The sequence below is a fragment of the Gopherus evgoodei genome, chromosome 2 (assembly GCF_007399415.2).
Source record: "Gopherus evgoodei ecotype Sinaloan lineage chromosome 2, rGopEvg1_v1.p, whole genome shotgun sequence".
NCBI classification, from domain to species: Eukaryota; Metazoa; Chordata; order Testudines; family Testudinidae; genus Gopherus; species Gopherus evgoodei.
Window position 1 is genome coordinate 33,510,953 of NC_044323.1, and position 15,121 is coordinate 33,526,073.

Consider the following 15,121-nt stretch of genomic DNA (forward strand, 5'->3'; position numbering starts at 1 on the left):
AACAGATCAGCCAGAGTTACTGCACAGAACTGAAATTTGGAACATAAACTTTCAAACATGTTACAAAAAATAGACAAAAATGCATGATCCTAGCCAGCCCTTTCTTCTCTTCTATTTAATTTTGCAGAGACTATACCTCTGTTAATAGAAAAGTATTGTGTGGTGGGGGAGAAGGTTGGAGACAATGAGTTAATATATATATTTGTGGGGTTTTTTTCTACTTACAGGTATGATTTTACCCACTATAGGTGTGTACCTTTATGATGGCCAAATCCAATAACAAAACGGACAAAGTGGACACACCCTTTGAAAGAAGATATGCTGTTTTTCGTCCTATAAACATCTGGAAGAGATGAGATTTGTGAGTTTGGAGCCTACTGTAGTCAGTTATCACGGGAGGGGTAGAGTTTCAACTAGAGAGCGCCAGACTTCAACTCTCGCACTACCACTGGTTTAAAGTGAAACCCATTGTCTTCCATTCCCCCTCCCCTCCCGCCCCCCAGCTTCTAGGTTAGCTAAAGGTCGCCTTTACTTTTGAATAAACGTCCCTCGTTGGCTACCCCCTGAGGTCACAGTCGCAGTCTTCCAACATTTATCAGCTCCGCGAGCCCTGCCTTTTGCTTTGGCTTAGGTGAAGTGCGGGTGTTTAGTCTGTTGTCTTCATGATAGCGGCGTATGCAAGTCCTCACGGAATAAAAGCTTTACTCGGTGTAATCTTTTTTTATGAGGAATCTTCCCCCCGAGCCCAGGGCGCTGGAGTGGCAAGAGTTAAAGGGAGGTGCTTGGGAAACTGGATGCTAATGTAGTCTAAGGAATGTTCAATATTAACATTCCTCCAGGCTTGGAGAGGAGGTCAGTCCCCACTACTGGGAAAGGAAACTCCTCTGCTCCCTGCCTGGCCCTTGCGAGCCGCCCAGCTCTAGGGAGCGTGGCCTTCTCAAGTGCAGCTCCGCGCCGTCTCTTAGGTAATGCAGCTGACTACTCACGGGCCCATCTAACCAGCCAAGCCCCACGTTGGAGAGAGCGTGCGCGGGCTTTGACACAGGCGGGCGGACGTACAGAATGAGTGGGGCGGGAAGCTGTAGCTCTCTGCAGCCAGGGGTTGAGAGTGCAGAGAACCGGGCTCTGGAAGAGCCCTTCAGGGTGCAAACGTGACCCTATCTAGCTAGTAGCGAAAGGGTCCGGGGGCAACGTGCAATCTGCAAGTGGGGGGCGCCTGCTGCAAGGCAGAACAGTGCTGGCCATGGCGCCTGGGCGCTGAGGAGAGTGGGGTACAGGCACTGGGAGCTAAGGGAGCCCCTGTGCGGCGCGCGGGGCTGCTCCCCCGACCCCTCGCTGTCTCACTCTCTCTCTCTTGCAGATGCGGCTGGAGATGCTGCGGTGGGCTCGCTGCTGCTGCTGGCTGAGCGTTTGCCTCTCGCTGCTGTGTGGTGGCGGCGCTAGCGATCCGGCCAGACAGCAGTGCCTGGGGCCCCGCTGCTCGGGCAGAGCCAGCCGCCCGTCCCGCTCCTTCACTCACACCGCCACGCCCGCCCGCGGCAAACAGGAGCCGAGCGCCGCGCACGCTGCCCCTCTCCCCGCCTTCCCCTCCAGGAGCGCCGCCGAGCTCAGCCCGGAGCTCCCTGCCCCGGCCGCTAGGGGCGCCGGGGAGAGCTGCCTGGGAGCGGACTGCGCCGCCCGGGCCCCCAACGGCACCAGCCGGGACTGCAAGGGCGTTGAATGCAAACTGCCCCTGCGGCTCCGCCACAGGTCCCGGCCGGGCAGCGGGGCTCGGTGCGCCCAGCAGGGAGAGGCCTGCCCGGAGCCTGCCCTGCTCAGAGAGGCGGAGCGAGCCGCCCAGTTCCTCGCGGAAGACTTCGCCTACCCGGCCTCGGAGCTGGGCCTGCAGCTCACCTGCGACCTCAGCCCAGGTGGGTGCTGGCTTCCGAGCGGGCGGGCAGGGTGGAGCTGGGAGAGCCAGCCCCGAGGGGGTGTATGTGCGCTGGCCCCCGCGGCCCCCGTGCTGAGGAGCCCGGGAGTGCCACCAGTACAGTGCCTTGGCCTGGGGAAGCCTGGGCCTGCATAGGGTAGGGCCGGGAGCCCAAGTGCCTGTCTCCAGGTTAACACCCAGCATTTAGCGCCTACCTCTCAGCTAGCCAAGGTCCAAGCTCCGCATTTTCTTCAGTGCCCCTTAGGATTGGAGGTGCCAGAAATGAGACACCTAGGGCCTGAATTTCAGAAGTGCTGGGCCTGGGTGCCTGCAGCTCCACTTGGAGTCAGTAGGGAGCTGAAGGTCCTCAGCACCTCTGGAATTCAGGTCCAAAGTGTGGGGCTGGCTGCCCCAAATTCATGGCCACTTGAAAATTTGGGCCCAAATTTGTGGCCCTAGTCTTTAAATGGGGGCAGGAACTATGTCTCTTTTCCCCCTCCTCACAATCAAATAAGGGAAGCAACAAAGGAGCAGACAAGGAAGCCTGACAAAATAGGAGATCAAACTTTTTTTTACCAAGTGTAAATGTTTTCTATCTAGCTTCACAATCTGGTATTTCTGATGTCCGTAATTTCCAGCAAGGCCAGACAGGGTTTCAATAGGATGAAAATACATTTATATCCCGAAGGAATGACTTGGTAATCGGGCACGGTTACTGTTGCCCACCAGAATCCTACAGACATTGACAAACTAATAATAACTGATAACTCATTTAGAGAGTGGAAGGATTCCAGGAGCACTTTACAACTATATTATTTAAAACACCATCATGGAAAGTCAACCACTTCTAAGGTGGAATTTGTCAATTTTTTAATGGTGGACAGCATCTTAGTATGAAGATGAAGTATGCTATATCCAATTGAAACTGCAGGGCAAATTTGGGCCAGCAGAATGCAATTTAGAATCAGTCCAGGATCTCTGGGCTTATATCTCTCCTGCAGTAAAAAAGCATCATGAGGTCTTTAATGGCTACAAAATAATAAAGATCTTGGTTAATGTCTCACCTGAGGGATCTAAAAATAGGGTAGACTGATTTATTTTTGTTACATGTTTTTTTTGGTCAAGATTAATGGAAATTAGGAATTCTGTGTGTCAAGCTCCTGTGGAAAATCAAAGGGCTGAGACTAGGATAGTACATTTTTGGAGATGCATCTGAACAATTTCTGGGCATTCTTATTGGACATATTATGATTAATAGCAGTCTTGAGTTGTGGAACCCCCTTATTCGTAGTTACATATTGAAATCATATCTTGACACCAACTGTTCAATGAGGAGTCTTAATTTGATGGGAAAAAAGGATATTTCAGCAAACCTCTTTGACCTATGTAAAGATGCAACATTTTGAGAATCCTATTGACAAACTTTGTTTAATTTACTTTATTTTTTTGTTTATTTTAAATACAAACTTTTCATCTGTCAAAGAGCTTAATTATACTTTCTGTTGTCCTAACATTGTTCACTAGCAGTACCAAGCATAAAGTGTAGTGATGGGGCAGAGTTTAGGTCTATTGCAACTACATCTGGTGGGAAGAAAGGATATGGTCACTCATTACACACATGCATCCTGTGATAGCACTGGTTTTGACTGGATTATAGCAACTGTCACTGTCATGAGAAGGGAGGGCACAAAGGGTCAAAATAGTGTTTCCCAGGATAAAGGCAATGGGCCAGATTCTTCTCCACTGATACTGGTGTAAAATCAAGAGCAATTCCACTCAAGTAATTTGACTCATACTCATGTAAAACCATAGTAAGTGAGAAGAAAATGTGGCCTGGAGGGTTTCTCAGGTCTCATTTATATCAGCTAAGTGCATAAACAGTATTGTTTGTTGTGGATTTTTCAGCAAAATATTCCAGTTCATTGAAACATTCCTGCCAGTAGTTCCAGTATCAGTTTCAATGAAATATTGGCATGTCCAGGATAGCATTTCTGGTCACACCCAGGGAGACACCCTCCTGCCTCAGAATAATAAGGTGATCAGGGTACTCCTCTGGGATATCTAGGTTCAAGTTTCTGCTCTTTCTGATTCAGAGAATGGAACTTGAATGTGGTCTCCCAATTCCTAGGTGGGTGTCCTAGCCCTGAGGCTACAGTCAGTCTTGCTCTGGCCCAATGAATATGCACAGTGGAGGATCTCCATCAGGAGAGACTGAGAGAACTCCACCCCAGAATAGCCAGTAATTTGGTGGTTAGGGATTTCACAGACCCAAATCCCTGCTCTGGATGAGTAATCTGGAACTTGAACCCAGATTCAAGTCCCTGTGCCTAACGCCAAGACAAGGTTTGTGGCTGTTAATTCTGAGTGGAGCAGGGTTTAAGCCCCACCTCTCTCCTCAGCATTTTCTGCCTTACAGTTTCAGCATCTCACTGATCAGCTTGTTGGCTTCTGTGAATTCCAGTCTTCGGCACCTATCTCTCCCCATGCATTGTACAGGGAGTCTTGGCACCTAACTCAGGGCTGTGGATCCTGCTAGGCAGCATGATGCCTAGAAGTTAAGTATGACAATGCTGACCATTGTAGCAACTTAGTCCCTTTAGTCCTTAGCGGCTCCAGCCACATAGGCAAAATGTTTTTGATGATGGCTCCTGGGCTGTAGAATTCACTCCCTCAATCAGATCCTGATAAACTGCCAATCTGGATTTTTTAGGGAAGAGGTTATCAACCTTTTTCTTTCTGAGACTCTCCCCTCCCCCAACATGCTATAAAAATTCTGTGGCCCACCTATGCCACAACAACTGTTTTTAAGTAGATTATAACCCAGGGCTGGTGTTAGGGGGTAACAAGCAGAGCAATTGCTCAGGACTCCATGCCACAGAGGCCCTCGCAAAGCTAAGTTGCTATGGGCTTCGGCTTCAGCCCCAGGCAGCGGGGATTGGAATTCGGCCTTCTGCCCTGGGCCGCAGTGAGTCTAATGCTGACTCTGCTCTCTGGTTTATGTTGGCGGACCCCCTGAAACCTGTTTGTGGCCCCCCAGGGGTCCCTGGACCCCTGGTTGAGAACTGCAGTTTTAGGGCACATTTTTGGTGAAGCATTTGTTTGGACTATGAATTGTCTCTGGCAAGGCTTGGTCGGTTGGAGTGTTACAGGGAGTGTGTGCAGGACTGGTGCTAGGGGTTTTAGCGCCCTAGGCGCACGGCAATTTTGCCGCCCCGTGCCCTGGTCCTGCGGCTCCGGTGGAGCTGCTGCAGTGGTGCCTGCGGGAGCAGCCGACCGTCCGCAGGCATGACTGCGGCAGCTCAACCGGAGCCGCCTACTGCCCCCTCCGGCAAAATGCCACCCACCAATAATCCTGGTGCCCTAGGTGATTGCCTAGGCTGCCTAAATGGAAGCGCTGGCCCTGAGTGTGTGAGAAGATTCTTTGGGCTAACATGGGCAGTTTAAGATGTTTTTAATACCCTTTGGTCCTCTAGAATTTTGTTAACCTCTTGAGCATATTGGAAAAACCTGGACTTTGGTGAAGACAGTAGGCTGAGGAATGAAGGGATAGGATAGGTTTAATGTGAGGATTATAGTTGAAGGTAGATTTTATATGTGCTGTACAAAGAGAGAACAAAAAGATAGATTGTAAGCTCTGTGTGGTAGAGACTAAGTATAAGTTGAGACAACAGATACAGACAGATTGGGGAATACAAAGAAACAGTGAGACAGTATTGGTCAGCAAGATAGGCTGTGGTCTCAGCATGCTAGCTGCGTAATTCTTCTTAAGAGTTTTGTGTGCATGTAAAGCACCTTGAGACTTGGAAGAGTGCTGAAAAATGAAAATAAAATGATTGATATATGCCTGGTGATGTGGGAATAAAATAATTAAATATAAGAAAATCTAGTAACCGTAAACGAAGTCCAGCCACTGCCTCTTGCAGTGTTCGACACTTGATGTTTCCAGGTAGTGTTAACACAATCCCATACTGTACGCTCTGCATGGTGATGTTAATGTCTTTCCTGCTCCTCAGTGGTGGTGAACTTATGTCCTGAAGCCTGAGGCTTGATTTTCCCCCTACTTTAGCATGTATGGCTATAAATGTTGTTCATAAAACTGACCAGCCTCGTTATATTGAATTAAAGCAATGCACATATTTATCAATATAAGAATTGGTCCTGCGCTCATGCTTTGCATTCAGTGAAACTACTTGCATAAAGTTACTTGTGTGTGAGTGTATTTGGGATCAGGCCCGTAGTTCTTGAGTATGGGAGTATTGAAACAAGATATTGATAAGAGAAGTTTTGTATTTTTAATAAATACATAAAACATAGTAGATTAGTTAAAATTCTACTATTAGACGTGAAGGGCTAGCAAGAGAGGATTATTGCATTAGAAAATCTTACTTATTTTTTCTATTGTAATATAAATTAGGGCTGTCCATTGCAGTAAACTCATGCGATTAACTCCAAAAATGTTACCACGATTAAAAAAATCGTGAATAATTGTACTTTTAATTGCACTGTTAAACAATAGAGTACCAACTGAAATGTAGTAAATATTTTTTGATGTTTTTTTCTACATTTTCAAATATTTCAGTTACATCATAGAATACAAAGTGTACAGTGCTCACTTTATTTTGTTATTTTTTATTACAAATATTTGCATTTTAAAAATGATAAAATAAATAGTATTTTTCAATTCACCTCATACAAGTACTGTAGTGCAATCTCTTTATCATGAAAGCGCAACTTACAAATTTAGGGGTTTTTTTGTTACACAACTGCACTCAAAAAACAAAACAGTGTAAAACTTACGAGCCAAAAGTGTCATGTAAATGCTTGTTCTCACTTTCAGGTGACATTGTAAATAAAAAGCGGGCAGCATTATGTCCCATAAATGTAAACAAACTTGTTTGAGCAATTGGCTAAATAAGAAGTAGGACTGAGTGGACTTTTAGGATCTTAAGTTTTACATTGTTTTGTTTTTTGAGTGCAGTTATGTAAAAAGTCAATTATCATTTGATTATGAAGATAAATCTAAAGAGGTTTTAATTTTTGCTTGTACACACAAATATCAAGATTCATATATTTAAGGACATAAAAACATAAGAGACCAAAGATCCATATAGCCCAGTATCCTGTCTTCCGACAGTGGCCAATGCCAGGTGCCCCAGAGGGAATGAACAGAACAGGTAATCATAAAGTGATCCATCCTCTGTTACCCATTCCTAACTTCTGGCAAAAAAATGCTAGGGACACCATCTCTAAGGACTATTTATAGGATAGATACAGGGAAATTGCATTGTACGTGGGGGCTAGGTTCTGTAGTCAGTGCATAAAACGAAAATCACGTAGTCAAACGCTCATTGAGTGGAATGGCGGGCGGAATCACGCGCACTGCAGGTACAGTATTTAAACTGTTACTTTTCTCTTTTTGTTTTTTGTTTTTGCGGAGCGCGTATAGTTAAAATCACGTAAGTTAAATGTGCCTATGATGCAGCTCCACTGTATGTGAGAAGGTTATTTCTTACATTTAAATCTTCAATCATTAAAAGAAGATCTGATCGAATTTTGAATGTTGTTGAGGAGATAATATAATCTGGAAAATTATTTTTTTTGTCAGGAAAAATAATAGACTGTTTGTATTTCAGGAGAAAATGAAGTTCCATCTGAAGATGCACTAGTATTACAACTGCAGCTTGCAAAAGGCCAAGATAAATTTGTTGAAATGTTAAAAAGCCAACAGAAGATAATTGTGGATTTGCAACAAAAACTTGCTGAACAACAGAGCACGTTAGTTAGCCAGCAACGAGAAATTCTTGAACAACAAAGAAAAATGTATGAGCAAATGCATCTGATAAAAGTCCAGTATGGCATGCTTTTTGACACAGTGAAACAAATGTCATTCCAGAGTTTGCATGAGGATATTCAACATTATTTTGAAACCCAGCTTCAAGGACTTCAGAATCAGGTCAGAAGTCATCTCCAGAAGTCACACTCTGTACAGAAAGTAGAAGTTGATGCAAAAGTGATTGATGTTAGGGAGTCTTTGCTGGACTGCGGCCTTTGTAAAAGTGATGAATTTTGCAATTTCCAAAAGACACCATCTCAGTGTGAAAAATGCACCTTGTGCCCTGCTGGTTTTTTCCAAATGTCTGAATGTTCTGCAAACGCTGATCGGATTTGCCAGGTGAAATATTATTCTGTGTATTTTAATAAGTAGATCACGCATTTTGTCAGGCAAACGAGGATACTGTGCTGAGACTGAGGCTATTCAGAGAGAGCAGGGAGAGAGCTCCTACTCTGAGTGTAAGTTTTCTATGCCATGCTAAGTTTAGGATTCTTAGGTTCGCTGTGTTAACAGTGAGGTATTTGCTTTAAGAAATGTAGTTAGCAGCAGTTCATTGTCTCTTAACGCCAACAGCATACTAGGTGTTTTAGAGACAGATATGAAAACAAGGCCCTTGTCCCAGAGAGCTTAAAATTTGAATAGCTGTTGTATGAACATTGGAGGTGACATGAGAACAGTGATAAATATGCTTGGATCAATATATCATAGAGTATCAGGATTGGAAGGGACCTCAGGAGGTCATCTAGCCAATCCCATGCTCAAAACAGGACCAATCCCCAGACAGATTTTTGCCCCAGATCCCTAAATGGCCCTCTCAAGGACTGAACTCACAACCCTAGGTTTAGCAGGCAAATGCTCAAACCACTGAGTATTGAATTGTGGTTTATGGGCCTTAGGGAAACGTATTTTAAGGAGGGATTTGGAGAAGAGGGTGGAAACAGCAGGTCACAGAGGTGGTTCCAGCCATATAAGCAGGCATGAAAAGTCCCAGAGTTGAGAACTGAAGAGGGACATGGTTTGGATTGTTCGACATGCAACTTCCGCAGAGCTTAAGTGGGTGAGGAGGTCTGTGAAAGGAGACCAGGGCAGAGAGGTAAGTAGGAGTTAGGTTACAAAGGGCTTTGAAGGCATGGAGAGAGTTTAAAGATAATGTAGCTGGTATAGGAAAGGAAGGGAGAAAACTGAGAAGAGGCTAGACACACTCAGTGCAAGGTACACAGTAAATGACTGTAGTGGCAGCATTCTGGATATGTGGAAAGGATGGTGTGATGGATGGCCAGAGAGAAGGAGGTTTCCATAATCAAAGAAAGAAATAATCAGAGCTTAGACAACAGTTTTGGTGGGGGTTGGGGGACGAGAGAGGGATGGTTGAGCTCTGGAGAAATGACATGATTCAGTGAGACCATCAATATGAGGAAAGAAGAGAAAAAGAAGATGGGAAAATGACACTGTTTGAGGACCTGAGGGATGGGAAGATGATGGAAATTCAGACTGACTGAGATTAGGGAATAGCGTGGAGGTAAAGGGAAGCTAGTGGAGGAGGATGGAGCAGAGTATGTCAGAAATTGGAGGCTGATGGCTCAGAACACAGAAGGAGTATGAGACAGAGCAGGGAATTCTGGGAGAGGAGGATATGGTCAGGGAGAGAGAGAATTTAAATCCTCAGAAGTTTATTTTACAAAACCAGTACAGGTAAGTGGCTGTCAGTTTACAAACCTGACTTGGTTTAACTGGATGCTTTATATAATTGAACTAAAATGTTTTTCCTCTGGCGTTCCAGGTAAGTGTTTTCCTGTTTCAAAGCTTCCATAGTAGCCATTTCATTAAAAGTGAAATGAATATGATTCTTGTGATTTGTAGGACAGAGACGAATGCATTGAATCTCCCAGCATTTGTGGTGAGAGAATAAAATGCCTGAATACTCCAGGTAAGTTCCTACCTTTCTGTGACTAAGCACATCTTCAGTGACAGAACAGGAAGGCAATTAAGAGCACTATCCTGCTAGATGCTGGGTCCTGAAATACTTAGGATGCTAGAATCAATGAAAGTCAAAGGCACCCGGCACAGAGAAGTAGGCTGTAAGAATGAAAACTAATCTTGGGAGACCAATAACACTCTTCACAGCCTCTGGTGCTTTCCTTCTGTTTGGCTTTTTAATTCCCATGCTGCCTATGGGCTTGACACTCTTCTCGCACTGGTGTAAATTAGGAGTAACACCATTGAAATCAGTGGCATTACCCCTGCTGGCCAACTGGCATGGAAGGATAATCGAGTCATTTATCTCTTGCAGTTGCTTATCTTTTTTTTTTTTTTTAAACTATATACTCATTCATAAGCCAGATTTTTTCAGTAAAAAGGGGAAGCACCAGAGAAGGGGGTCAGCTTATGAACGGGTATAGAGAGGGAGAGGTGGGACACCACCCCTCCCCCCAACAGCGGGAGCAAGGAGAGGCAGCACAGCCAGCAGAGCCAGAAGGGAAGAGGCTTCCACCTCTTTTCCCCCCCCCGGCCTCCAAAGCAGCTGCAGCTCTGGGGCTGTCTGGCTGCAGCTGTGCCGCTCGGCTCCGCCCCCCAGAGCAGTCTGTGGTCTTGCCACCTGGCCCACCGGAGCACACTGCAGCCGTGCTCCCCAGTATGGCTAACCAGAGCAGGCTGCAGGTGTGCTGCCCAACCTGCCGGAGCAGCTCCAGCCAGGCCAGAGACATCCTCCCCTGGCCCTCCTCAGATGAGGTGGGAAGGGATGGGGAGAGTGTGGGGGTCCTGGGCTAGGGGTGGGTTCATGTGCGGAGTGGTCACAGGGTTACTCCCCTGACCTCCAGGTTCTCCCCCCTTAAAACATTTCCCTACCAATTGCTGTTCCAGCCCGTCAGGGTAAGCAGCTGGCACGCTGGGACACTTTGTTTGCTTAGGTTTACCTCCCAGCCTGCAGACGCTCGAGGTAAACAAACCGTCTCGGCCCACCAGTGGCTTTTCCTGATGGCCTGGAAGCCAAAGTTTGCTGACCCCTGAATTATAGGGTCGGCTCATGAATGGGTCATACAAATTTTCCATCTTGAGGGGGGGAGGAGTGTCGGTTTATAAACGAACTGGCTTATGATCGAGAATATACGGTAATCTGTGTATTTATATAGCTCCCCCCTCGGCAATATCTGAAGCGCCTTGTAACGATAGTATTGTCCAGTATTGAGACGTGAAGCCCCAGTTTTCACCTCCAGTTTCTTAGGATGGCATGTTCAAAAGCGCCAGAGTGACTCAGAACCACAAATTCTATTACACTTCTCCACCCCAGCTTTGGCCTGACTCACCTACCTTAGGTGGCCCTTTGCCAATCAGTGTGGTAGTCGGGCCCACAAGTATGAAGTTAACAGACACAATGAGCATGCTAAATCAGCAAGGAGGGTTCTTTTTTACCTGTCAGCCAGGCAAGAACTGAAAGGAACTACATGGACAGAATACAGTGTTTCACTGGTTATGAGCTCTGCTATTGGACAGTCAGTCAAGGAGATGAGAAGGGTCCTTCAGGTTAAAGAATGTCCTTTCTCTGGCACTCCCTTGCTTTCCCACCCAAACTCCATACCCCGCCTACACAAAACTGTATAAAGCTAAAGTCTAAAAACTTGCTTAAATATATATTAAAAAAATTTTAAGACGCAAACTACATTTAAGAAAAAAATCCTTTTCTACAATATAAACCACTTTTAGAAGGAATGAATGTACAGTAACTCCTCTCTTAAAGTCGTCCTGGTTAACCTTGTTTCATTGTTACGTTGCTGGTCTATTAGAGAACATGCTTGATTAAAGTTGTGCAATGCTCCCTTATAACGTTGTTTAGCAGCCGCCTGCTTTGTCCATTGCTTGCAGAAAGAGCAGCCCGTTGGAGCGAGCTAGTGGGGGCCTGGAACCAGAGTGGACCAGCAGCCCCCCCATCAGCTTGCCATTCCCCTAAATTCCCTAACGTGCACTGGGGGCTGGGATCCCTGCGGCTCCTCTTTCCCACTCTGTCTGGGTGCAGCGTGAATGCAGTGGGGTATCGAGGCTGTAGTGCTTAACCCATGCTTGGAATCAAGGGTGCTCTGACAATGTTGAATAACCTACTTTTGCTTTGTTAGTGTCAAATGGCTCAGAAGGTTGCCTGTGACTAAAACTGCCTACTTCCTACAAACAGGTGGCTTCCGATGCCTTGGAATTGCTGAAAAAGATGCAGCCTTGGGACTGTGTGGAGAGGATTATTTCTTTAATAAAGAAATGCAGGAATGCCAGGCTTGTTCAGAGTGTGAAGATGGAATAGTAGCTTTCCCTTGCTCCCCAGTTGCTGACACTGTTTGTTCAGGAGCCAGCGAGAACAAGCTTTCTGAATCGTGGGCTGCAAACTTTATTTTACCCTCGGCAAAGTCTGGCACTTCTCAGATCTACCCTGGTTTAAACTTGAAGATAAAGGGAAAGCTTCACTGTGAAGTTGTAACTGTTGAAGATAACAGCCTGGTATTCAGGCAACATGGTTTGATGTGGACTGACCTCAATTTTGCTGTAAAGCACAACTGCAGAAACTTTCTCCAGCTGTCCTTGAAATTAAATGACACTGACGAAGGCTGTGAACTAAGTGGTGTTCGTATCGAACAACCAGAAGGAAAATATTTTCAGAGCACCAGTTTAAGCAGCGCGGCAGAAGTGGAACCAAGCCAAACTCTCTCTCTGTTTCTGAAGAGTCCAAATCAATTCTGCAACCAAAGTAAAGACTTAAATATTTATGACCTTAATACTCCTCTCAGTTTGTTTTGGTTGTCCCATGATACAGGTGCAGTGGCTATGAGTGCACAGATGTCAACTGCAATGCACTATCAAACTAACTATCGACCTACTTTTAAAGTTATTTCCATTTCTGACCCTTATATGCTAAGTTTGTCTCACGATGGCAGAGCTATAAAGTTCACTGAAACAGGTGTCATAAAATTTGTTTTTCACCAAGCACTCTATTCCATGGGCCATACATGTGTTCGTGAAGGCTTTTCCTTGGTTTCTTATATCAATAGGAATGGTACTAACCAAGAATTAATGAACATGTATAAATCTGGTGTAAATTACAGAGACACATCAATATCTGCTTCTGGGGCCACAAAAGTCAACAGTGGGGATCTGCTTAGCTTTGAGATCCTTTCTCCAGCTCAATGTAACGTTCGATATTTTGGAGACAGCTCTGGAATTAGTATGCTTAGCCTCATCTGGATCCCATCTGCAGTTTCCACTGCCATCTCAGCCACAGTCTCTGTTACACGACTGCCTACAGGAGCTGTCAGAAACAAATTACTGGAATTCACCCAGGTCTCAGCCAGTGAGAAACAAATACAGCTTGTTTCTTCTGGAGAACTTGCTCAGAAGTACTTCAGATTTACTGAAAGGGGAGTTGCTAGCATTGCTTTTAATTTAAAGCTGATCCACTCATGTAATGTACTTAAAGTGACTCTAAATCATTTGATCAATGATCAGATGCAACCCACAGCAATTGGCCAGCAAATTGGAGGTCAGATGCCTGAGGGAAGTATATGGACCAGTGTGTCCCTCCGCTCTTCTTTCGAAGTGCATAATGGTACATTGATATCCATTTCTCTTGACTGTGTTCGTGGAAGAATCAATCAGATTGCTCATGAACGTAGCACCAGCATATCTATTTTATGGATTTCATCTTAGTTACTTTTGAGTGAAGTAAGCCCGAATGGACAGTTTGCAATGGGTTTTGAATTTTGTCATACTACGTATTTCAGAACCATAGATTGTGTGAACATGTACAGAACATTGCATTAAAATATTCTTACCATTTGGAACATTTTAAAAATAATCTTTGGTTGGATTATCATCTAAACAAAAGTAATGGTTCTGCTTTTCCAAAGAGATTGCTCTGTTAACATCTTGGATTCTAGTGTCAGGAGTCCAGATCAGGCTCTACTTCTTACAAAGCATTCTCTTGAACTCAGATTTTGCAGGACCTACAAAAATATGAGGGAGTTCTGGATGGAGGTCACAATGTTATTGGAGCTGGGGAGGTTGAGCTACAGCTACCCTTATTTCTGCACTGCTGCTGGTGGTGGCGGCAGCTTTGCCTTCAGAGCTGGGCACCTGGAGAGTGGTGGCTGCTGGCTGGGATCCCAGCTCGAAAGGCAGCGCCGCTGCCAGCAGCACAGAAGTAAGGGTGGCATGGTATGGTATCGTCACCCTTGCTTCTGCACTGCTGCTGGTGAGGCTGCCTTCAAATCGGTGTAATGTTAACTCTAATATCAGAATTCTGTACACTGGACACTTCAAGAGCAAAATCCATTTATAAACAACATTTTGTTCCAATGCCGTGGAGTCCTTGCCCACACAGAGTGGTACTTTTCTCTGTGAGTATTTCCAGTGCAGGTAATTGCAAAGTAAGGTACTGCGCAGTATGAATAAGCGTGGCAGAATCTGGCCCATGCAGATAAAGATGGATAAACAGAACCTATTCTAATGCATATATGCAGTGCTGTAGGTTACTACGTTACAGTATGTATGTAACATGCATTAGTTCATTGTAGTAATCTTGTCCATTACAGAAGGGAAATACTTCAGACTTTCTAATGCTGCTTATATATAGGAAAGATAATTTGGTTTATAGCAGACTGCCATTCCTGTGTAATGACATTCTGCTTCGATGTGTGTTCTAAACATTTTGCAACTGTAAAAATTTTATCTGAATATATTTTATTACTTTTACAAAGTTTTTATATTTCTATAGTGTCAAACCTGGAGGGATATCTTAAGTATATTTTAATTTAATACTGTGTTTTTGTGCTTTCTGTTGTTGTTTATGCAGAATACAGTACATTATGGAAACTACATTCGTTTATGGTTTTTTAAAATCAGGTATCATGTTTCCAAATATTACCTTGAATTAAAAATATTGTTTGTATTACAATATGTGTTAAGAAAAATTAACACAAATAAAACAGACTGACTTGAATGTTGCTTAATGTCCTATTACCATGATGGGGTAAAATCCTAGTCCCACTGAAGTCAATTGGTGTTTTACCATGGTCTCATCCTTGCTTGCCTGTGATTTTAAATTGTGTTAGGCCTGTATTTCAAGGGGACCTCAGAGTTTTGGGTGTTTTGCACTCTTTCAAATTTAGCTATCTGAATAATTAAAAACTTGTAATTGATGTTATCAAGCTGATAAATGCTCTTAATAAATTAATTTATTTTAATCATTGTTACCACAATATTAATTCAGAGAAGAAAACTGAATATTTATAAGAATAGCTAGGGGTTTGATCCTGCAAGGTGCAGGATACTCTGGCACAGATCCAGCAAGGCACCTATGAATGTGCTCAACCTTAAGCTAAAAGCAGAAAGAATCCTGTGGC

At 44.5% G+C, this 15,121-nt stretch overlaps 1 protein-coding gene across 1 annotated transcript; it reads left to right on the plus strand.

Annotated features, from left to right (window-relative positions):
* Positions 1–1,360: 1,360 nt before the first annotated feature.
* On the plus strand, positions 1,361–13,864 carry LOC115644810. Its single transcript, XM_030549276.1, has 4 exons — positions 1,361–1,910; positions 7,543–8,081; positions 9,603–9,669; positions 11,908–13,864. Exons 1-4 carry the CDS (start codon positions 1,361–1,363, stop codon positions 13,425–13,427), a joined length of 2,676 nt encoding a protein of 891 aa, XP_030405136.1. The 3' UTR covers positions 13,428–13,864.
* Positions 13,865–15,121: the final 1,257 nt, after the last annotated feature.